We start from the raw sequence: 24244 nt of genomic DNA on the forward strand, positions 1-24244 counted from the left end.
CTAATGCTTTTATCCTGTTATCCTGTAAATTGTCTGGTTCAAATGCCTCTTCTCCCATTGCTGGAGGTTGCCATGACATCCTTGTGTTCAGTATATCGCTCTTTTTATTTTGGTGTTTGGCATTCATTCCCGGAACCAGTCTCTCTTTCCAATGTCCCCAGAGGAACTCACTTAGTTGTATTTACAAACAGGCTACTGCTAAGACTCAAAAGCATGGAAATCTCTTCCCCCTCTAAGGCAAATGTCACAATCAGCCCTTGATCCACTCCTAATCGCTAAGTAATCACTTTCATGTTTGATCATTCTGTGATAGCAAAATGGATTTAGAAAATCTGCTGTGGTTTTACTTTGGAGATTGTCGATGTCCAAGCTTTGTAAAAGTTACCAGAGCTTTATGTTTCTGTGGAGAGGAGGAGTATGTCATGTTTTTCTTCAGCATCATTAGATAACACAAACCACTGAGGAACGGAATACAGAATTGGACCTGTCGTCTGCACCACTATAATCCATGAATATGGTTCATTGCATCATGGGAGGAATTATATAAATTGTAAGTATTGAGATGGAGAGTAGTGTAAGATTACACGGGAACATCGGAAACAGTTAAAGTATGTTTCAATGAGTCATCCAATTAGGTTAATGCTCATAGAGGTATAACGTAATGAATTATATACAGTACTGTAAGTATACTTGTAAAATGGTGGTAGCACTAGATTATGTCAGAATCCTGGGCGATCTAAAGGAATTCAATGTCAGGAGATGGTGCTTATTCACTGATAACAGTGCAACAATACCATGCTTTACCCTAATTACATTTGAAACATACAGATGTAATGCCTTCGGTCCCAGCATCATGAGTGAAAAATTACTTCTTGCAGTTTGTTGACACAGCAGAGTAATTATAATGTAATATAGGACAGGCGGCTTATTTGCCATGGTGACATCCTCAAAAGGGAAGGCTGTGGTGCAGTGATCTATATCACCTTATCTCCACTATCCCCTTGGGGCCAGATTCACCAGAGAGCAAGAGACTGATTGAGATGATGACAGAGGCTTTTGTTAGGAACAGGCTGTGAACTCTTATCATTGTTTTAGTAAGTTTTCTATTTTCATGTAAAGTATACATCGGAAAGAAACGCACTGCAATAGTTATTTTTATTTAAATAAACATTGCCAAAGTCTCAGATCAAAAGCATGACTGGATGATTTTCACTGCAGAAATTTGATGACAAATGTATAACTACTTTGCAACACCCAGGGATAAGAATCAACAGCAAAGGAATTGATTAGAAATCAGTGCTGTTTCATATGTCCCATTATACCCGGTTTCTATTTAAATTGTACATGCTCATATAATTACCAGCCAGACCAGGAAAATCATTATAACAGACTGTAATAATAAAACTTCCAATGTATTTCGAAGATTTCCTTTTCTTTTGGAAACATAGATCATGCATATCATTCCACCGCCTATCTAACTAGAACTAATTGCAATTTCCACAACATATTAACAAGGATAGTACTCATTAGTAAATAGTATTATGTTGGGGGGGGTCATCTACATAGTGTGATCTTCAGTGGATGAAATTAGGGGTGGCTGAGGACCCAAATATCTGAGTGGACAATGTGGAAATGTGAAATTAATGTTGGAGAATATAACACATTAGATCTGGTAAAAGATAATACAAACAAAAAACAACCAATAATAACATTCCATAATTTTTTGCATCTTTGAAATGCAAGAGAAAGACCAGACAGTGATGAGGGATTCTAGGTGAAATGTAGATGTTGTCCACAAGATGGCAGCAGAGTGTCTGCAAAATGTCAGACTGGTCCAGTAAAGAATTACATCACTAGACAATATTTTGTATCAAGTCTGCCAGGAGTTTACCAAAATGTGCCGAATTGGTCAATTTCTATATTTTCAAGTACATAACTATGGAGAACATACAAAAATGTTATGGTAATAAAAAATGTGAGGCTACACACTCGCAGGAATGTCATACATGATGGATCATTAGCTTCCTTACAGAAAATACACTAACCTTCACATATCTAGATGGCCGTGCAGGGTGGGTGTGGAGCCAGAGATAGCAGTGGGGTCAAACTGCAGAACCCAGTTCCTACATTCGAAAATAAAACTTGATTTTATCAAACAAAACTACTCTACATTTTATCTCTGGGACCCTCAGGATGACAAATCAGAGCAAGATTACCGAATGTAAGTACATTGTTTACCTTCAGATGTGAATGTTTCAAACCAGTTTCTGTGATAAAAGTGTTTTGTTGTTGTGCACTATTCTCAAATAATAGCATGGTGTTTTTTTTAGCTGTAGTAGCTTCTTTAAACTGGACACTGCAGTAAGATTAACAATTATTAAAGTTTTCTGCCCATATAAGACATGTCTATGTCCCGGAAAGTTGGCTGTTGTTTACAATGTCATTCTAGTCACATTATTGCATATTGAGCAACAACAGTGCCGGTTTAGCGACACCGATCCCATAGAGGATAACAGGTCAACAATGCATCTCTGAAAGTTAAAGTCTATTAAACAAATCCTAAACTGTCTTTAAACATCTGAGCATGTCAAACAACTAATTGGATCATTGATTGCAAGATTCATGATCAGGGCGCTGTATGCGACTCCACTGGGCCAGCTTCAAACATAAATGGATCAGTGAACAACCAAAAGAGTCGACATGAATTTCAGCCCCATGTTCAGAACTACCAACTGGAACAAATGGCATTGGTGTTTCTAAAATAGTACTCACTCATTTATGTGGAAAGTTATAGACAATATCCAAATAAATCACATTCACTGCCTGAATATGTCCTATTCTTGTTAATACAGCAATGTGTCTTTGCACCGTATGATCTACACTGAGTATACCCATTCTTGATACACACGGGAAATAGTTGAGTTTGAAAAAACCAAGCTTTGACAGAAAGAAGTACACCTGGCACCTACTGCCATTCCCCTCTTCAAAGGCATTTTTGTCACGACTTCTCCCGAAGTCGTTGCCTCTCCTTGTTCGGGCAGTGCTCGGCGGTCGACGTCACCGGTCTTCTAGCCACCATTGATCCATTTTTCATTTTCCATTGGTTTTGTCTTGTCTTCCTACACACCTGGTTTCAATCCCATTCATTACTTGTTGTGTATTTAACCCTCTGTTTCCCCTCATGTCTTTGTCAGAGATTGTTTTATGTCAGTGTTGTTTATGTTTGTATAGGTGTGCAACGGGTCTTCGTACCCTTGTTTCTTATGTATGTACATTTAGTGTTTTGGAGCATGTTTAGTGGACATATATTAAAAGGACTCCATTACACTCGTTTTTACTCTCCTGCGCCTGACTTCCCTGCCACCTATACACACGACTTTGACAATTTTAGTATTTTGTCTTGCACATTCACCCTCTGAATGGCTCACATACACAATCAATGTCTCAATTGTCTCAAGGCTTAAAAATCATTTGTTTAACCTGTCTCCTCCCCTCCATCTACACTGATTGAAGAGAATTTAACAGGTGACAACAATAAGGGATCATAGCTTTCACTTGAAGTCACCTGGTCTGTCTATGTCATGTAGAAAGCAGGTGTTCTTAATGTTTGTATACTCAGTGTATACCTCAGTGTATATCAGTTGTTGGGTTAAGAATCCAGATATATTTTTAAGCTGCTACACATTATTCAGATTCACCCATCACTATATACCGTTGGAGTCGGAAGTTTACATACACCTTAGTCAAATACATTTAAACTCAGTTTTTCACAAATCCTTACATTTAATCCGAGAAAAAAATCCCTGTTTTAGGTCAGTTAGGAGCACCACTTAATTTTAAGAATGTGAAATGTCAGAATAATAGTAGAGAGAATTATTTATTTCAGGTTTTATTTCTTTCATCACATTCCCAGTGGGTCAGAAATCTACATATACTCAATTCGTATTTGGTAGCATTTCCTTTAAATTGTTTAACTTGGGTCAAACGTTTCGGGTAGCCTTTCACAAGCTTCCCACAATAAGTTGGGTGAATTTTGGCTCATTTCTCTGGTCAGCTGGTGTAACTGAGTCAGGTTTGTAGGTCTCATCGCTCACACACGCTTTTTCAGTTCTGCCAACAAATGTTCTATTGGATTGACCTCAGGGATATGTGATGGCTACTCCAATACATTGACTTTGTTGTCTTTCAGCCATTTTGCCAAAACTTTGGAAGTATGCTTGGGGTCATTGTCTATTTGGATGACCCATTTGCGACCAAGCTTGTTTCTTGGCCCAAGCAAGTCTCTTCTTTTTATTGGTGTTCTTTAGTAGTGGTTTCTTTGCAGCAATTTGACCATGAAGGCCTGATGGCTTGAGATGTTGCTTCAATATATCCACATAAGTTTCCAGCCTCATGATGCCATCTATTGCAGCAAAGCACCCCCACAACATGATGCTGCCACCCCCATGCTTCACGGTTGGGATGGTGTTCTTCAGCTTGCAAGCTTCCTCCTTTTCCCCCCAAACATAACGATGGTCATTATGGCCAAGCAGTTCTATTTTTGTTTCATCAGACAGGAGGACATTTCTCAAAAAATAACGATCTTTGTCCCCATGTGCTGTTGCAAACCGTAGTCTGGTTTTTTATTGGGGTTTTGGAGCAGTGGTTTCTTCCTTGCTGAGTGGCCTTTCAGGATCTGTCGATATAGGACTCGTTTTAATGTGGATATAGATACTTTTGTACCTGTTTCCTCCAGCATCTTCACAGGGTCCTTTGCTGTTGTTCTGGGATTGATTTGCACTTTTTGCACCAAAGTACGTTCATCTCTAGGAGACAGAACTCTCGTCTCCTTCCTTAGCGCGGTGATAGCTGCATGGTGTTTATACTTGCGTACTATTTTTTGTACAGATGAACGTGGAACCTTCAGGCCTTTAGAATTTGCTCCCAAGGATGAACCAGACTTATGGAGGTCTGCAATTTTCTTTCTGAGGTCTTGGCTGTTTTCTTTTGATTTTCCTGTAATGTCAAGCGAAGAGGCACTGAGTTTGAAGGTAGGCCTTGAAATAAATCCACAGGTACACCTCCAATTGACTCAAATTATGTCTATTAGCCTATCAGAAGCTTCAAAAGCCATGACATCGTTTTCTGTTTAGAGGCACAGTCAACTTAGTGTATGAAAACTTCTGACCCACTGGATTTGTGATACAGTGAATTATAAGTGAAATAATTTGTCTGTAAACAATTGTTGGAAAAATTACTTGTCATGCACAAAGTAGATGTCCTAACCAACTTGCCAAAACTATAAATTGTTATTAACAAGAAATTTGTGGATTGGTTGAAAAACGAGTTTTAATGACTCCAACCTAAGTGTATGTAAACTTCCGACTTCAAATGTATATATACAGTACAAGTCAAATGTTTGCACACACCTACTCATTCAGTGTTTTTTCTTTATTTTTACTATTTTTTACATTGTAGAATAATAGTGAAGACATCAAAACTATGACATAACACATATGGAATCATGTACTACCTAAAAAAGTGTTGAACAAATCTAAATATATTTTATATTTTAGATTCTTCAAAGCAGCCACCCTTTGCCTTGATGACAGCTTTGCACACTCTTGGCATTCTCTCAACCCGCTTTATCTGGAATGCTTTTCCAACAGTCTTGAAGGAGTTCCCACATATGCTGAGCACTTGTTGGCTGCTTTACCTCCACTCCGCAGTCCAACTCATCCCAAACCATCTCAATTGGGTTGAGGTCAGGTGATTGTGGAGGACAGGTCATCTGCTGCAGCACTCCATCACTCTCCTTGGTCAAATAGCCATTACACAGCCTGGAGGAGTGTTAGGTCATTGTACTGTTGAAAATCAATTGATAGTCCCACTAAGCGCAAACCAGATGTTAAGTGTGTCTTGAATTCTAAATAAATCACTGACGGTGTCACCAGCAAAGCACCCCCACACCATTACACCTCCTCATCCGTACTTCACGGTGGGAACCACACATGTGGACATAATCAGTTCACCCACTCTGTGTCTCACAAAGACACGGTGGTTGGACCAAAAATCTCAAATTTGGACTCATCACCACCAGTTTAATGGCCATTGCTCGTGTTTCTTGGCCCAAGCAAGTCTCTTCTTTTTATTGGTGTTCTGTAGTAGTGGTTTCTTTGCAGCAATTTGACCATGAAGGCCTGATTCACGCAGTCTTCTCTGAACAGTTAATGTTGAGATGTGTCTGTTACTTGAACTCTGTGAAGCATTTATTTGGGCTGCAATTTCTGATGCTGGTAACTCTAATGAACTTATCCTCTGCAGCAGAAGTAACTATTGGTCTTCCTTTCCTGTGTCGGTCCTCATGAGAGCCAGTTTCATCATAGTGCTTGACATTTTCCAGATTGACTGACCTTCATGTCTTCAAGTAATGATGGACTGTCATTTCTCTTTGCTTATTTGAGCTGCTCTTGCTATAATGTGGACTTTGTCTTTTACCAAATAGGGCTATCTTCTGTATACCACCCCTACCTTGTCACAACACAACTGATTGGCTCAAACTCATTAAGAATGAAAGAAATTCAACAAGTTAATTTTTAACAAGGCACACCGGTTAACTGAAATGCGTTCTAGGTGATTACCTTGTGAAGCTGTTTGAGAGAATGCCAAGAGTGTGCAAAGCTGTCATCAAGGCAAAGTGTGGCTACTTTGAAGAATCTAAAATGTAAAATATTTAGATTTGTTGAACACTTTTTTTATATATATATATATATATATATATATATATATATATATTTTTTTTTTGGGGGGTGAATCCGAATACAATCGAAATACTCCAACTAACTGAGCCATTTTTACAATGACACAATTACACTTGGGGGTTTAAAGCAGCAGGAAGTTGGGCACACAAAAAAAAACCACAGGAGTGTGCTGTGTGTACACAGTCAGAGAACTCTTTACTGTGCTCGCAGATTCCTGTTGCCTGGGCAACCCCGTCTCTGAGTTTTTCCAACTCGGATTTGGAATGTGACGCCTCCCTCGTCTCTCCGCAGTCAGGAAACAGGATTACCGGAGAGAGAAACACACCACTTCTGCGTCAAGTATCATATAAGCCATCCTCTCCCTGTTCAAATGTACATATATTTGGACAGAACCACTTAACTCTGGACTGAATAGTCCAGCCAGCTATAGATTTTGCCCTTAGGCAATGCACTTGGTGTTGTACTACTGCCAAGTGAAAAGTAATTTGCATACCCATGATCTTGTGCTCTTTCAGTGTCAATATCTTTAATGGGATTTGTACAGAAATGTGGGCCACAAGTTAAATCTGATGCACAAACAAAGACAGTGTAAACGTAAGAGATATTAGAATAGGATGAGGTGCAGGGGGAGTCTGTGTGGGCAGCAGCAGCAACTCTCTCAGTCTCATCATCATGCCACGATTGCTTTTATTTTCCAGCTTAGACTGCAGGAATCAGGTCACAGTGTGTTAGGAAACACTTATTTTTTAAATTAATTCTCTAAGGAAACCAAACAGAAGGACTGAAACAATGTATTTTAATAATATATATTTCCAGGAAACTTCCATGTTTCCATATTTGAAAGATGTGTAAGCAGTTAGCTAACATTTACCAACAAAAGGTTGGATAGTCATCAGGGGGATGGTTATTGAGGGGGAGGTACAGTATTGATCAGTATATCACATTTTAATATAAGTTCTCAGAGAATGACGGCTTTGCGTTCCTTTGTTTACTCCTTTGGTAGTTAAAGGTTCATTGTTCATGCTCATAGCACTGTATTTAGCAGAGATAAATATTATTCAATGTTCTTCTCATATATCCTAATCATTTATGCTACCTCTCTCAAATAACTGGTTTCTCATTGTCTAATAGTCCCAAGTGAAGCACTCGTGGGAGACTGTAATGTATTACACAGAAGAAAAGCAAAATCAGTGAAAAAGAAAATGGATTCCACACCAAATAAGTGCTACTCCCATTACAGCGCACTGAACTAGTGACAGCAAACATCAAAGTCCTTTCAGTAAGGAAATTCTGAGATAGGCTTACTTTCAATATAGCCTACCTCTATTTAGAAGAGCAGCACTTACTGTACATTTCTCCTTGTCTGTCTTTAAATCGCCTCTTTCTCCTTGCAATCTGTACTTGTCAATCAACAGCAATTTCTGCATGAGAGTCCATGTGATCTATTCAAGTGGAACAATAGCAAGTGTCTAACCAAATCCACACGGCAATACTCTAGAATTCAACTTAATCAAGACAAGGCTCATGAATGACATAAATTATTTTCATATAATTTACTTGAACCATCACAGATGGCTTGCCATGTCTATAATCACACTGTTGAAAGCAAAACAGTATCTTAACAGCATCTTCTCTCTCTCCCCTGTAAGAATTACTATTATTAACAATGAGGGTAAGAATAGAGCTCAAATTGACAAAGAGCATGTTGAAGACCTGACCTGAGTCATTATAATGGAACAGGCTGACGTTAAAATGCCTGAACCATGTGGACCATATGAGTGAGATAGCATTCATTCACACGCATGAGCCTATCAGATAGGTCAGTGGTAAAAGGCCCACATTTAGAGCACTAGGCTATGCTGGCTATGCTGGCCAGAGAGATGATCCCATAAGAGTGCTGTCAGAGTGGGTGGAGGGATGTGGTAATGAGACAGGGGACGAGGGAGAGGGGGATGAGGGATATAGAGAGAGAGGTTAACTTAGGGAAGATTAAGCGTAATGCAGAATGACACTCAACAGGCATCCAAGCGGAAACCCTGCACCGTCACCGCCAGCACTACTGAGGTCCCCATAGGGAGAGGGTCATGGGTATCTCTTCATTAGAGTGACATAATCAGAACAAGCACAGCATTAGGTGAGCTGCCATGAGTCTCAGTGAGGAGAAGTCTCCACAGGCCTCCCCATCCAGCATCGTATCCTTCCATGTCCCTACTGCACATGTTCAGAATGGTTTCAGAGCTGATAGAGATTCTCTCCTCCACTCTATCTGTAGCCCCATCAGGATGAAATGCTATTACAATGTTGAGGACAGCTTGATGGTATTACATATCCACAGTGCCTAATCCATGGCCTGACAAAACCCACTGCACAATACATGAATGTGGCTCTCAGTGGAATATAACATGCACTCAATATGCTTTTATGTGTTTGCTTCAGGAGCATTAGTGCTTCGGTCTGACTAATACATTTAAACATCCAATAGATGGGAAAACACTCATTGTTGAGTGAGCCCTCTCATGTATTATAGCCCACCTGTTTTTTCTTGACTTTTTTGCTCTTCACTAGAGCTACCGCACCAAGACCGCTAGAAATATTTAATTGAAGATTCTTCCGATTCTACTTTTGGATAAAAATAGTATAAACTGCCATTTTGCATTATTGGTATTGTTGCAACAAAAATCTTGGATGTTGGAGTAGTCATCCATTTTCCAATATTTACCCCAAAATTACGTTTAGCCCCAAATGGGGTTTCTTCCAAGTGAGCTGAGCTTTGTGTGATTCAGGGGCTTATATATCCACTCACAGAGAAATCCCTAACATAAACATTGTGTTGACATACAGTATGATGCAAATCTGCTCTACCTTCCTGGGAGATATCTGGCATTGTGCTGATCTGAATAGCTTCTTTATAAGGTGCAAATAAACAATATTACATTCCCAAACTATGAAAAGAGGCATGCAGAAAACAGTACAAAAAAAAAGAAGCACATTGAACTTCCATCAGTATATGCAGGTTGTCTGACTATGTGATGTTCACAAATATCTTTATCAGGTGTGTGCCCAATGTCAAATGCCACACATGAATTGTTGAAAAAAATAAAATGAACAATTTTGAATAGCAGTAAAAGCTTTTAACAATGTAATTAAGAAGAGATTACTATTGTATATCTTTCTACGTACCAAAATACTGCGCAGTAGTACTCTATTAGGCCAGCCTGAAAGCTTCTCAATAGCAATCTTGATTATCTTGAGTGGCTACACTAGGTCTTAGCAATGCTAAGGATGTGCATGGTTTCAAGGAGCAGGCTGCCACTGGTGTGCATTACAGAATCCTCAAACAGAATCTGTTAAGATAACGGCACCCTGGTAATGAATGAGGCTAGCTGAGGTATTTAATTCATTCAGCTTCTGTCTCGTTGGCCAGACTTTGATTAGATATGATGATTCCCAAGGTGGGAGTCAACCCCAGTTACATTTGAACGTGGGGGGGGGAAATTAGAAGTCGACAGTTTAGCCAAATAAAAGACAGAGATTAAAGAAACTTTGGCAGCCGAGTGTGGATAATTTATATATAATGTATGAGCTGTTGCATTGAGTAGTGTGCACAAGAGAGATGAGGCTGGTTTCTCTTTACAACCTTTGCATTTTCCTCACTAACCAATAGTTGATGTGGACAGCCTCACTCTCAGTGAGTGGAGTTTGTTTTACACTACAGCTGTAAATCCCAAGACAGTCTGGTTCCTGCCTGGCAAAAACGATAGTGAGGACTATATTAAAAATGATCTATTATTGAGTAAATGTGCATTCTATTAACTTTCCTCTTCCAAACCCATTTCCCCAAAGAGAAGACAGTTTCACTGTGTAAAAAGCATTGCATTGATCAAGAGAAACTAAATTACTTCAAATACTCTGCATTCATATCTGCACCAAATGTAAACATTGTAAAATAACACTTTTGAGAGCAAGAAACTTAAAAGCCCAACACAGGTAAGGACTCCATATAAACTTAACTAAACCCTCAAAATCCTTCCTGATTCAATGACATTTTCAAAGTGCAAAACATGATGTATTATACTGAGGTTGATATGTAAAGTGTCTTTTTGCGTCCTGTCTTGAAATGTCAGCATTTGTAAAGATGAACCTAGAGAAAAGGTTTTCTTCCAAGATAAGGCTATATAAAAGAAACAATCTAACAGTAAATCTCATAATAGAAGTGTCACTGCCTCAGCCATATACAGTGCATTCGGGAAGTATTCAGACCTCTTGACTTCATTTTGTTACAGCCTTATTCTAAAAAATATCCCCTCATCAATCTACACACAAGAGCCCATAATGACAAAGCAAAAACAAGTGTTCAGACATTTTTGCAACCAAAAAATAAAAAATACTTATATATCACATTTACATAAGTATTCAGACCCTTTACTCAGTACTTTCTTGAAGCCCCTTTGGCAGCAATTACAGCCAAGCTACAAGCTTGGAATACCTGTATTTGGGGAGTTTTCCCCATTTTCCTCTGCAGATCATCTCAAGCTCTGTCAGGTTGGATGGGGAGTGTCGATGCACAGCTATTTTCAGGTCTCTCCAGAGATGTTTGAACGGGTTCTAGTCCAGCTCAAAGACATGACTTAAGGACCTTCAGAGACTTGTCCCGAAGCAACTTTCCCTCGATCCTGACTAGTCTCCCAGTCCCTGCCACTGAAAAACATCTCCACAGCATGATGCTGCAGCCATCATGCTTCACCGGTCCTTCTCCCACGATTGCTCAGCTTGGCCGGGCAGCAGGCTCTTGGGAGGGTCTTGGTGGTTCCAAACATCTTAAATTTAAGAATGATAGAGGCCACTGTGTTTTTGGGGACCTTCAATGCTGCAGACATGTTTTGGTACCCTTCTCCAGAGCTGTACCTCGATACAATCCTGTCTTGCAGCTCTATGGACAATTCCTTCGACCTGATGGCTTGGTTTTTGCTCTGACATGCACTGTCAACTGTGAGACCTTATATAGACACGTGTGTGCCTTTCCAAATCATGTCCAATCAATTGAATACAATCAAGATGTAGAAACATCTCAAGGATGATCAATGGAAAAATGAATATATCAATGGAAAGCTAAATTTGGAGTCTCATAGCAAAGGGTCTGAATACTTAAGGTATTTTGGTATTTTATTGTTAATATATTTGCAGAAGTTTTCGCATTATGATTATTGGGTATTTTGTGTAGATTGATTATACATTTTTTTAAATCAATTTTAGGATAATGTTGTAACGTAACAAAATGTGGAAAAAGTCAAGGGGTCTGAATACTTTCCGAATGCACTGTAGTTTGACTCAATAATCAGCAATGTTGAGGCAGTACAGTTAAGTGAACAAAGGTGAATGGGATAGCATCAAGTCTACTTATCGTAGACATTTTATTTAAACTTGGTCATAGATGCACTTCTATTTAAACAGATTTACATTTAGAATAATGACCCGTCTTTCAAAATGTAGGATGCTCATATTGGAAAATTATGGGCAATTAAATGGGCAATCTGCAGTAGATACATCTGTTTTTGGACTTATAAATGAATGATATGTACCCATTGATTGCAAAATATGCGAAATATTATCTTGTTTTAGCTAAATGTAGCAAACATTGTATAGCCTCAAAACATGGTTAAAACTATTTTTTAATATAATGGACGGTCAGTCCTTGCATCCAGATCTATGTCTATGAACTTGAGAGTGGTTACATTTATCAAGCACTATCCCTGTGCTTTTTAGCGAAACAGCGGTGTGTCCACATAACATTTCCCCCAGGACTTAGACTTGGTTAGGTGGGTTTATAAGAAGTTCAATAAGGCTTTCTTGTGTCTCGTTCAGCAGTGGGGTCTTCTTATGTTTACCAATGACCAAATGGACGAACACCCTCCCAACAATCTAACATGGGGGAGGTTCGATACTGCTGTGGGGTTGCTTTGCTGCCTCTTGTACTGGTGGCCTTGATTGTGTGCAAAACATCATGAAATCAGCAGATTATCAAGATTTTGTTGGAGTGGAATGTTTAACCCAGTGTCCAAAATGGGTCTCTGTTGAAGGTGGTGGGTATTCCAGCAGGACAATGTCCCCAGACACACATCAAAGCAACATAAAATGGTTCAAGAAAAAACGCTGGTATGTTCTGGAGTGGCAGCAAAGAGTCCAGATCTGAATTACATTCATATCCTATAGCGAGAGCTGAAATCAGCAGTTGGTGGAGGGAACCCTCTCAAACACTGAAGAATTAGAGCAGTTTGCTTCTGAAGACAGTGCAAAATTGCCAGTAGAAAGGTGCAACAAACTCATTGATTGCTACAAGAAGCATTTGTTGGGAGTTATCTTGGCTGTGCAACCAAGCACTAGCTACAGGGTGCCAATAATTTTGTGATTCTTATTTTCAAAATAAAAATTGTAAGCTAAAGTTTACAAAAATACATGTGGTTTTGCAATGTTGAAAATCCAATAAAATGTATTTTCAGTTCAACTTGTTTTACAAGAAATAGGGAATTATTTACTGCAATGCTCTACTTTCTGGCTACCCGGATAAAGCACTAAATAAACTTCAGTTAGTGATAAATACGGCTACTAGAATCCTGACTAGAACCAAAAAATTAGATCATATTACTCCAGTGCTAGCCTCCCTACACTGGCTTCCTGTCAAGGCAATGGCTGCTTTCAAGGTTTTACTGCTAACAAAGCATTACATGGGCTTGCTCCTACCTATCTCTCTGATTGGTCCTGCCGTACATACCGTTTCATACCGTCCCTAGGAGGGGGGTGGGTTGAGCCCACTTGAGTGGGTTGAGTAACTGATGTGATCTTCCTGTCTGGGTTGTTGCCCCCCTTGGGTTGTGCCGTGGCGGAGATCTTTATGGGCTATACTCGGCCTTGTCTCAGGATGGTAAGTTGGTGGTTGAAGATATCCCTCTAGTGGTGTGGGGGCTGTGCTTTGGCAAAGTGGGTGGGGTTATATCCTTCCTGTTTGGCCCTGTCCGGGGGTGTCATCGGATGGGGCCACAGTGTCTTCTGACCCATCATGTCTCAGCCTCCAGTATTTATGCTGCAGTAGTTTATGTGTCGGGGGGCTAGGGTCAGTTTGTTATATCTGGAGTACTTCTCCTGTCCTATCCGGTGTCCTGTGTGAATTGAAGTATGCTCTCTCTAATTCTCTCTTTCTCTCTTTCTCTCTATCGGAGGACCTGCGCCCAAGGACCATGCCTCAGGACTACCTGACATGATGACTCCTTGCTGTCCCCAGTCCACCTGGCCGTGCTGCTGCTCCAGTTTCAACTGTTCTGCCTGTGATTATTATTATTTGACCATGCTGGTCATTTATGAACATTTGAACATCTTGGCCATGTTCTGTTATAATCTCCACCCGGCACAGCCAGAAGAGGACTGGCCACCCCACATAGCCTGGTTCCTCTCTAGGTTTCTTCCTAGGTTTTGGCCTTTCTAGGGAGTTTTTCCCAGCCACCGTGCTTCTACACCTGCATTGTTTGGGGTTTTAGGCTGGGTTTCTGTACAGCACTTTGAGATATCAGCTGATGTACGAAGGGCTATATAAATACATTTGATTTGATTTGATTTGATTTAAGAAAAGTTCAAAGCTGCAAATATATTTTGTCCAAACTGTATCAGCCAGGGTACTGTCTATGACTGCAGAATTCCACAGAATAAATATAGCATATTTCATACTGCGTACTTGTATAATTCTAACCGGCGCATAATTGGGGAGTTCTGGGTAAATGAAATAATCAGGCCGTGAGCTAACAGCTGTTGCTGCATTGACATCCATCCAAGTGCTTCGGTGTGACCTCTTTGGAACACCATTGTTTCAGTAGATAAAACCTCTGAACTGTAATCATCTGCTATTAATGTCACATTACCTTCTATTTTATGCAAAATATCCGGGCATAACTGAGAGTAAAATCATATTCCTAACCAAAAGCCAGAGTGACACTCTTCACACCTGGCATGAATTACCTGGCCCTTATTAATTCTTAAAATTGGAATTTGTCACACTATACCACTAGAGGAAGAGAGGCTAATTGGTATTTGGTCAAGAGTTAAATACCTACATTATATAAAATATATGAAATAAAAATAAAATGGATTAAGTCACACTGATTAGTATTGAAAGGCTGGTGTACATGGCATGCATATACAGTATAGTGTATGAACTTGCTTTACTCACCCTATACCACACGATCTCTCGAAGTCTTCCATCAGTCTTGAAGTTGCACTTCAGGGTGACAGTCTCTCCCACAACAACAGGAGGAAGGGGCTCAATGGTTACTGTCAAATATCCTATAGGGCAGAAGACAGAAATAATGAGTATGGTTTGTAACGTCACTTCATGACTATATACAGTGCCTTCAGAAAGTATTCACAACCCTTGACTTTTTACAGATTTTGTTGTGTGAGAGCCTGAATTGAAATGGCCTGCACACAATATCCCATAATGTCAAAGTGGAATTATGTTTTTCTTCATTTTTACAAATTAATACAAAATGAAAAGCTGAAATGTCTTAAGTCAATAAGTATTCAACCCCTTTGTTATGGCAATCCTGAATAAGTTCAGGAGTAACAATGTGCTCTACAAGTCACATACGTTGCATGGATTGTTTAATATGATTTTTTAATGACTACCCCATATATGTACCCCACACATACAATTATCTGTAAGGTCCCTCAGTTGAGCAGTGAATTTCAAAAACAGATTCAACCACAAGGACCAGGGAGGTTTTCCAAAGTCTCGCAAATAATGGCACCTATTGGTAGATGGGTAAACATTCAAAAAGGAGACATTGGATATCCCTTTGAGCATGGTGAAGTTATTAATTACACTTTGGATGGTGTATCAATAGACCCATTCACTGCAAAGATACAGGTGTCCTTCCTAACTCTGGTGCCAGAGAGGAAAGAAACTGCGCAGGGATTTCACAATTAGGTTGATGGTACCTTTAAAACAGTTATAAACTGAGGATGGATCAACATCATTGTAGTTACTCCACAATACTAACCTAAATTTGAGAGGGAAAAGAAGGAAGCTTATATAGAATAAAAAATATTCAAAAACATGCATCCTGTTTGCAACTAGGCACTGAAGTAATTCTGCAAAAAATGTGGGAAAGCAATTAACTGCATGTCCTGAATACAAAGTGTTACAGTATATTTTGCGAAAATCCAATACAACACATTACTGAGTACTACTCTCCATATTTTTAAGCATAGTGGTAGCTGTATCATGTTATGGGTATGCTTGTAATCGTTAAGGACTGGGGAGTTTTCAGGATAAAAAATAAATGGAATGGAGCTAAGCACAGGCATAATAATCCTAGAGGAAAACTTAGTTCAGTCTGCTTTCCACAAGACACTGGGAGATGAATTCAGCTATCAGCAGGTCAATAACCTAAAGCACAAGGCCAAATCTACACTGGAGTTGTTTACCAAGAAGACAGTGAAAGTTCCTGAATGTCTGAGTTACAGTTTGGACTTAAATACACTTGAAAATCTATAGCAAGACCTGAAAATGGTTGTCTAGCAATGATAAAGCTCTTAGAGAGTTACCTAGAAAAACTCACAAGTTTAATCGCTGCCAAAGGTGCTTCTACAAAATATTGACTCAAGGGTGTGAATACTTATGTATATGAGATATTTCTGTATTTAAGTTTCTATAAATTAGTAACATTTTCTAAAAACACATTTTCACTTTGTCATTAAGGGGTATTGTGCGTAGATGGGTGAGAAAAAAATACATTTTGAATTCAGGCTGTAATAACAAATATGGAATAAGTCAAGGGGTAGGAATACCTTCTGAAGGCTCTGTAATAGGAAGCTTGCTATCAACAATTCAATGGTAGATCAAACTCTGATCCCTGTTAGTGGAACATCAGCACATGCATATTGATATGATTGTTTCAAACATGGAAATATGTCTAGTTTGACGAAATGTTGTATTATTATACTTATAGAGTCTATTTCAGTGGGACTTTCTAAATATTGACTTGATCTGAAACAGATTATATAATGTATTGACATCTTTTGTTTTTCATTACTACATGTATGGGGAATAGATTTTCAGGGGATTGCACACTTCTCATTTAAATTAATTAGAAAAGGGACCAAAAGCAGTGTAAGGTACTGTATACACATGTATTATTCCTGTATTTTAAATAGATTTGGATTACACCACAGTAAACATCCAAAACCAATATCTTTCACTTCTGATTGAATGCCCAACATGATTTATTCAAAGTTTTCTCAAATTTTTGAGGTCCCAAAAGATAAAAACAGTGACAAATACATGGATTCAAAACCAACAAAAACCAAACCAAAATAAAATTAGTCTGTGCAAAGCTCCGCATGTTTTGTATGTTGTTTCAGCGACTTTCGCTTATGTTATGATAACTAGACAAGAAACAGCTGAAGTGAAACAAATGTTACTGAAACAACATAAACCTTGCTCAGCTATACTTTGAACATTCTTATATACAGTATAACAGCTTTGTTTGTGTAAAATTAGAAAAAAACATAGATCAGGCTGTTTGACATTGGATTAACTTCCTCTCTCAAGCAGCACCAATTTGCACATACAGTGCCTTCAGAACGCATTCATACCCATTGACTTATTCCACATGTTTTGTTACAGCCAGAATAAAATAAAAAATTTAATATTTTTTTGTATCATCTCTGTACACAATACCCAAAATTGACAAAGTAAAACATGTTTTAAAGAAATATCAAATGTATGACTCAGCTGTTGCTGCTCAAAGCCCAGCTAACTAGGCTGCCAGATCTTCTATCTTAACAGACTCACAGTGGGAAGGAGCTCTCTTCTTCCCTCCAGTCACTTACAGTAAGTCACACATTACTGTTCTGTTATAATCTCCACCACGCACAGCCAGAAGAGGACTGGCCACCTCTCAAAGCCGGGTTCCTCTCTAGGTTTCTTCCTAGGTTCCAGCCTTTCTAGGGAGTTTTTCCTAGCCACCGTGCTTCTACACCTGCATTGCCTGCTGTTTGGGGTTTTAGGCTGGGTTTCTGTACAGCACTTTGTGACATCAGCTGATGTAAGAAGGGCTTCATAAATACATTTGATTGATTGATTACTGTACCTTAGCAGTCTTTTCAGGTGTGGTAGATTTCTTCAGTTGATATAAATCCCAACCTTACCATGAACGAATATGGGTAGGACAGCGACACGTTTGTAATTAATAACAATATGCCCCCTCAGTAAACTGCAGCAGCACCTGAGTTTGGTGAAAATTAGTTGACCAGAGAGAATTCAGCACCATGGAGAGCTCCTGTACAGACTTCAGGGTCTGACAAACTGCTGCTGTAAGTTTGTTCAGCTCCTCTACTAGCACTCCCAATGAGAATAACTTTTACTGTACCTCACTCTCTCATTAATACAACAACCAGTTAACTGTAAGTGATACTGTACATTTCGGTGTTCATCAAGGTTCCGTTTTAGGACCAATATTGTTTTCACTATATATTTTACCTCTTGGTGATGTCATTCGGAAACATAATGTTAACTTTCACTGCTATGCAGATGACACACAGCTGGACATTTCGATGAAACATGGTGAAGACCCAAAATTGCCCTCGCTGGAAGCCTGTATTTCAGACATAAGGAAGCGGATGGCTACAAATTGTCTACTTTTAAACTCGGAAAAAACAGAGATGCTTGTTCTAGGTCCCAAGAAACAAAGAGATCTTCTGTTGAATATGACAATTAATCTTGATGGTTGTACAGTCGTCTCAAATAAAACTGTGAAGGACCTCGGCGTTACTCTGGACCCTGATCTCTCTTTTGATGAACATATCAAGACTGTTTCAAGGACAGATCTTTCCCATCTACATAACAATGCAAAAATCAGAAACTTTCTGTCCAAAAATGATGCAGAAAAATGTATCTATGCTTTTATCACTTCTAGGTTAGAATACTGCAATGCTCTACTTTCCGGCTACCCGGGTAAAGCACTAAATAAACTTCAGTTAGTGCAAAACACGGCTGCTAGAATCTTGACTAGAACCAGAAAATTTGATCATATTACTCCAGTGCTAGCCTCTCTACACTGGTTTCCTGTTAAGGCAAGGGCTGATTTCAAGGTTTTACTGCTAACCTACAAAGCATTACATGGGATTGCTCCTCCCTATCTTTCCGATTTGGTCCTGCCGTACATACCTACATGTACGCAATGGTCACAAGACGCAGGCCTCCTAACTGTCCCTAGAATTTCTAAGCAAACAGCTGGAGGCAGGGCTTTCTCCTATAGAGCTCCATTTTTATGGAATGTTCTACCTACCCATGTGAGAGACGCAGACTCGGTCTCAACTTTTAAGTCCTTATTGAAGACTCATCTCTTCAGTAGGTCCCATGATTGAGTGTAGTCTGGCCCAGGAGTGTGAAGGAGAACAGAAAGGCACTGGAGCAACGAACCGCCCTTGCTGTCTCTGCCTGGCCGGTTCCCCTCTCTCCACTGGGATTCTTTGCCTCCAACCCTATTACAGGGGCTGAGTCACTGGCTTACTGGTGCTCTTCAATGCCGTCCCTAGGAGGGGTGCGTCACATGAGTGGGTTGAGTCACTGACGTGATCTTCCTGTCTGGGTTGGCGCCCCTCTTGGGTTGTGCCATGGCAGAGATATTTGTGGCCTATACTCTGCCTTACCTCAGGATGGTAAGTTGGTGGATGAAGATGTCGATCTAGTGGTGTGGGGGCTGTGCATTGGAAAAGTGGGTGGGGTTATATTCTGCCTGTTTGGCCCTGTCCGGGGGTTTAGTCGGACTGGGCCACAGTGTCTCCCGACCCCTCTTGTGTCAGCCTCCAGTATTTATGCTGCAGTCGTTTGTGTCGGGGGGCTAGGGTCAGTCTGTTATATCTGGAGTCCTGTGTGAATTTAAGTATGCTCTCTCTAATTCTTTCTTTCTCTCGGAGGAGGACCTGAGCCCTAGGACTGCGCCTCAGGACTACCTGGCATAATGACTCCTTGCTGTCCCCAGTCCACCTGGCCGTGCTGCTGCTCCACTTTCAACTTTTCTGCCTGCGGCTATGGAACCCTGACCTGTTCACCGGACGTGCTACCTGTCCCAGACCTGCTTTTTCCAACTCTCTAGAGACAACAGAAATACTCTGAATGATCGGCTATGAAAAGCCAACGGACTTACTCCTGAGGTGCTGACCTGTTGCACCCTCGACAACTACTATGATTATTATTATTTGACCATGCTGGTCATCTATGAACATTTGAACATCTTGGCCATGTTCTGTTATAATCTCCACCCAGTACAGCCAGAATAGGACTGCCCACCCCTCATAGCCTGGTTCCTCTCTAGGTTTCTTCCTAGGTTCTGGCCTTTCTGGGGAGTTTTTCCTAGCCACCGTGCTTCTACACCTCCATTGCTTGCTGTTTGGGGTTTTAGGCTGGGTTTATGTACAGCACTTTGAGATATCAGCTGATGTAAGAAGGGTTTCATAAATACATTTGATTTGATTTGATGAGTGATGCCAATACAATTGTGTAGAAAACCCTAATCTCAGTTTTCAAATGTCTCTAGCTGTATGTTTGCTATGGAAAGCCAACTGTTTAATGTATGTTAGAAGACTATTTAGAAGGATCCAAACTTGTATGCAATTAAACATGAGGTAAGTCTGACATACTGTAATATAATTCTACATGTGTGATAGTGTGTTGCTTGTCATAGTCAACAGGCCCTTAAAGTGACACCACAGAGACCTGTGATGGAACGATTAAGCTCCACAGCTTGAGGAAAGACTAAGGTCTCTCCCTTTTAAAGCACCTCCATACACTTATTACAAAATCTTACTTTAATCATCAGACTTGAGAAATCCTCTCTGTGGAGTTGATTTGAATGGATAAGCCCTGCTGAAGACTGCAGGTCATTAACACGAGCTGATGCTCTTCGAGCAAATCCCAACCACTTAGTACCGACGCTCCACATTGCTCTCTAAGATATGAGGAGCCCAGCCACGGCTCGTACAGTACTGGCCTCCCTCCCTGTGAGTTCTCTTTAAATGGATGCAACTCTCACATGTTGAAGGGAAATAAAAAATGTTACCATGGAAATGTCAACTGAGTCAGTGGGATGCAATGTCACTCACCAGGGGAAAGAGTCTATCATGCCTTGTCTAAATGGCAAATGTCACAGTAGAGGCTGTGGAAACTTATCACTGTATGAATAATGCAGTTCCACATACAGTGCCTTCAGAAAGTTTTCATACCCCTTGACTTATTCCACATTTTGTTGTGTTACATCCAGAATATAAAATGTATTAAATATATATTTTTTGCATCCATATACACACAGTACCCCATAATGACAAAGTAAAACACGTTTTACAAAAATATCTAATTTACATAAGTATTCACACCCCTTGCAATGACACTCCAAATTGAGCTCAGGTCCATCCAATTTCCATTGATCATTCTTGAGATGTCACTACAACTTCATGTCACTACAACCACCTGTGGCCAATTCAATTGTTTGGACATTATGTATAAAGAAATACACCTGTCTACAGAAGGTCCCACAGTTGACATTGCATGTCAGAGCAGAACTTATACCATGAAGTCCAAGGAACTGTCCATAGATCTCAGTGATAGAATTGTAATGAGGCATACTATATATCTGGGGAAGGGTAGAAAACCATTTTTATAGGGTTGAAAGTTTCCAAAAGTGCTGTGGTCTCCAGCATTGGGAATTAAAAACATATGGAACTACCCAGACTTTGCCTAGAGCTGGCCATCCGACCAAAAAGAGCAACCGGGTAAGAAGGACCTTGATCAGGGAGGTGACCAAGAACCAATGACCACTCTGACAGAACTACAGTTCCTTGGCGGAGATGGGAGAATCTGCCAGAAGGAGAAAAGACTCTACAGCACTTCACCAACCTGGGATTTATGGGAGAGGGGCCAGACAGAAGCCACCCCTTAGAAAAACATGACAGCACACCAGGAGTTTGCAAAAAGGCACGTGAAAGATTCTGAGAGCATAAGGCAAAATATTCTGTGGTCTGATGTGACAAACATTTTACTCTTTGGCCTGAATGCGGAACACTATATCTGGAGAAAACCAGGCTCAGCTCATCACCCGTCTAACACCATCCCTACAGTGAAGCACTGGGGATGCTTTTCAGCAGCAGGGACTGGGCGAATGGTAAGGATAGAGGGAACAATGAATGGAGCCAAATACAGGAAAATCAATGATGAGAACCCGCTTCAGAGTGCAAATTACCTTAGACTGGGGCAAATATTTACATTTCAACAGGACATTGACCCCAAACATACAGCCAAAGCAACACTGGAATAGCTTCAGAACAAGAATGTGAATGTCCTTGAGTGGCCCAGTAAAAGCCAAGACTTGAATCCCATGAAACATCTGTGGAAAGACTTGAAGATTGCTGTTCATTGATGCTCCCTGTTAAACTTAACAGACCTTAAGAAAATCTGCAAGGAGAATGGGAGAAAATCCCCAAATCCATATGTGCAAAGCTGATAAAGATACATCCAAATCAAATCAAATCAATCTGTATTTGTCACATGTGCAGAATACAGCATGTGTAGACCTTACAGTGAAATGCTTACTTACAAATGCAACAATGCAGTTTTAATTTTAAAAGAAAGTATTTTGTAAAATAAACTGAGGTAAAAAATAAGTAAATTAAATAAAAAAAATTGAAAAATAAGAACAAAAAATTATTAAGGAGTAACAATAAAATAACAGTAGCAAGGCTTTACACAGGGGGTGGCGGTACAGAGTGAGTGTGCAGGGGCACCGCTGAGTTTAGGTAATTGAGGTAATTTGTACATAGGTAGGAAAGAGGTAAAGTGACTATACATGGATAATAAACAGAGAGTAGCAGGAGCGTAAAAATGGGGTTGTGGGGGAAATGTAAATAGTCCGGGAAGCGATTTGATGAGCTGTTCAGGAGTCTTTTAGCTTGGGGGTAGAAGCTGTTAAGAAGCCTTTGGACCTAGACCTGGTGCTCCAGTAGAGAGAACAGTCTATGACTAGGGAGGCTGTATTCTGGCAATTTTTTGGGCCTTCCTCTGACACCGCCTGGTATAGAAGTCCTGGATGGCAGGAAGCTTGGCCCCAGTGATGTACTGAGTTGTTCTCACTACCCTCTGTAGTGCCTTGCGGTCGGAGGCCGAGCAGTTGCCATACCAGGCAGTGATGCAACCTGTCAGGATGCTCTAAATGGTGCAGCTGTAGAACTTTTTGAGGGTCTGAGGACCCATGCCAAATCTTTTCAGTCTCCTGAGTGGGAATAGGCATTGTCATGCCCTCTTCACGACTGTCTTGGTGTGTTTGGATCATGATAGTTTGTTGGTGATGTGGACATCAAGGAACTTGAAACTCTCAACCTGCTCCACTACAGCTTCATCGATGAGAATGCTCGGTCCTTCTTTTCCTTTAGTCCACAATCATCTCCTTTGTCTTGATCACATTGAGTGAGCGGTTGTTATCCTGGAACCACACCTCCAGGTCTCTGACCTCCATACAGGCTGTCTCATTGTTGTCGGTGATCAAGCCTACCACTGTTGTGTCATCTGCAAACTTAATGATGGTTTTGGAGTCGTGCCTGGCCATGCAGTCATGGGTGAACAGGGAGTACAGGAGGGGACTGAGCACGCACCCCTGAGGGGACCCCATGTTGAGGATCAGTGTGGCAGATGTGTTGTTACCTACCCTTACCACCTGGGTGGGGCCAGTCAGGAAGTCCAGGATCCAATTGCAGAGGGAGGTGTTTAGTCCAAGGGGCCTTAGCTTAGTGGTGAGCTTTGAGGGCACTATGATGTTGAACGCTCAGCTGTAGTCAATGAATAGCATTCTCACATTGGTGCTCCTTTTGTCCAGGTGGGAAAGGGAAGTGTGGAGTGCAATAGAGATTGCATCATCTGTGGATCTGTTGGGGCGGTATGCAAATTGGAGTGGGTCTAGGATTTCTGGGATAATGGTGTTGATGGGAGTCATGACTGGCCTTTCAAAGCATTTCATGGCTACAGATGTGAGTGCTACGGGTCGGTAGTCATTTAGGCAGGTGACCTTAGTGTTCTTGACAGCAAGCTTCAGTCCTCCTCTTGGTACTTTTACTTCAATACAAAACCTAGGAGGCTCTTCGTTCTCACCCTCTTCCATAGACTTACACAGTAATTATGACAACTTCCGGAGGACGTCATCCAACCCATCAGAGCTCATGCAGCATGAACTGACATGGTGTCCACCCAATCAAATGTTCTGAAAATGAATCTAGTACTGAAAGCATAAGCTACAGCTAGCTAGTACTGCAGTGCATAAAATGTTGTGAGTAGTTGACTCAAAGAGAGAGACAATAGTTGACCAGTTTTCAACAAATTAATTTCTTTAAAAATGAAGGAGAAGCAAGAGAGAGAGAGAAAGAGAGATTTGGTCATTTATTTTCACTTTCAGTTTCACTTACTTAGCCAGCAA

General features: G+C 40.4%; 1 protein-coding gene across 2 annotated transcripts in view; it reads right to left on the reverse strand.

Moving 5' to 3' along the window:
- The window catches only part of LOC115138888 (immunoglobulin superfamily member 21-like), a 270562-nt gene that overhangs the window by 155089 nt on the left and 91229 nt on the right, over positions 1 to 24244 (reverse strand). For both annotated transcript variants that reach the window (XM_029676085.2, XM_029676078.2), the window contains exon 2: positions 14956 to 15068. In XM_029676085.2, coding sequence (XP_029531945.1) covers positions 14956 to 15068 — 113 coding nt within the window. The remainder of the gene's footprint in view (positions 1 to 14955; positions 15069 to 24244) is intronic.

The sequence above is a fragment of the Oncorhynchus nerka genome, linkage group LG2 (genome assembly GCF_034236695.1).
Source record: "Oncorhynchus nerka isolate Pitt River linkage group LG2, Oner_Uvic_2.0, whole genome shotgun sequence".
NCBI lineage: Eukaryota > Metazoa > Chordata > Actinopteri > Salmoniformes > Salmonidae > Oncorhynchus > Oncorhynchus nerka.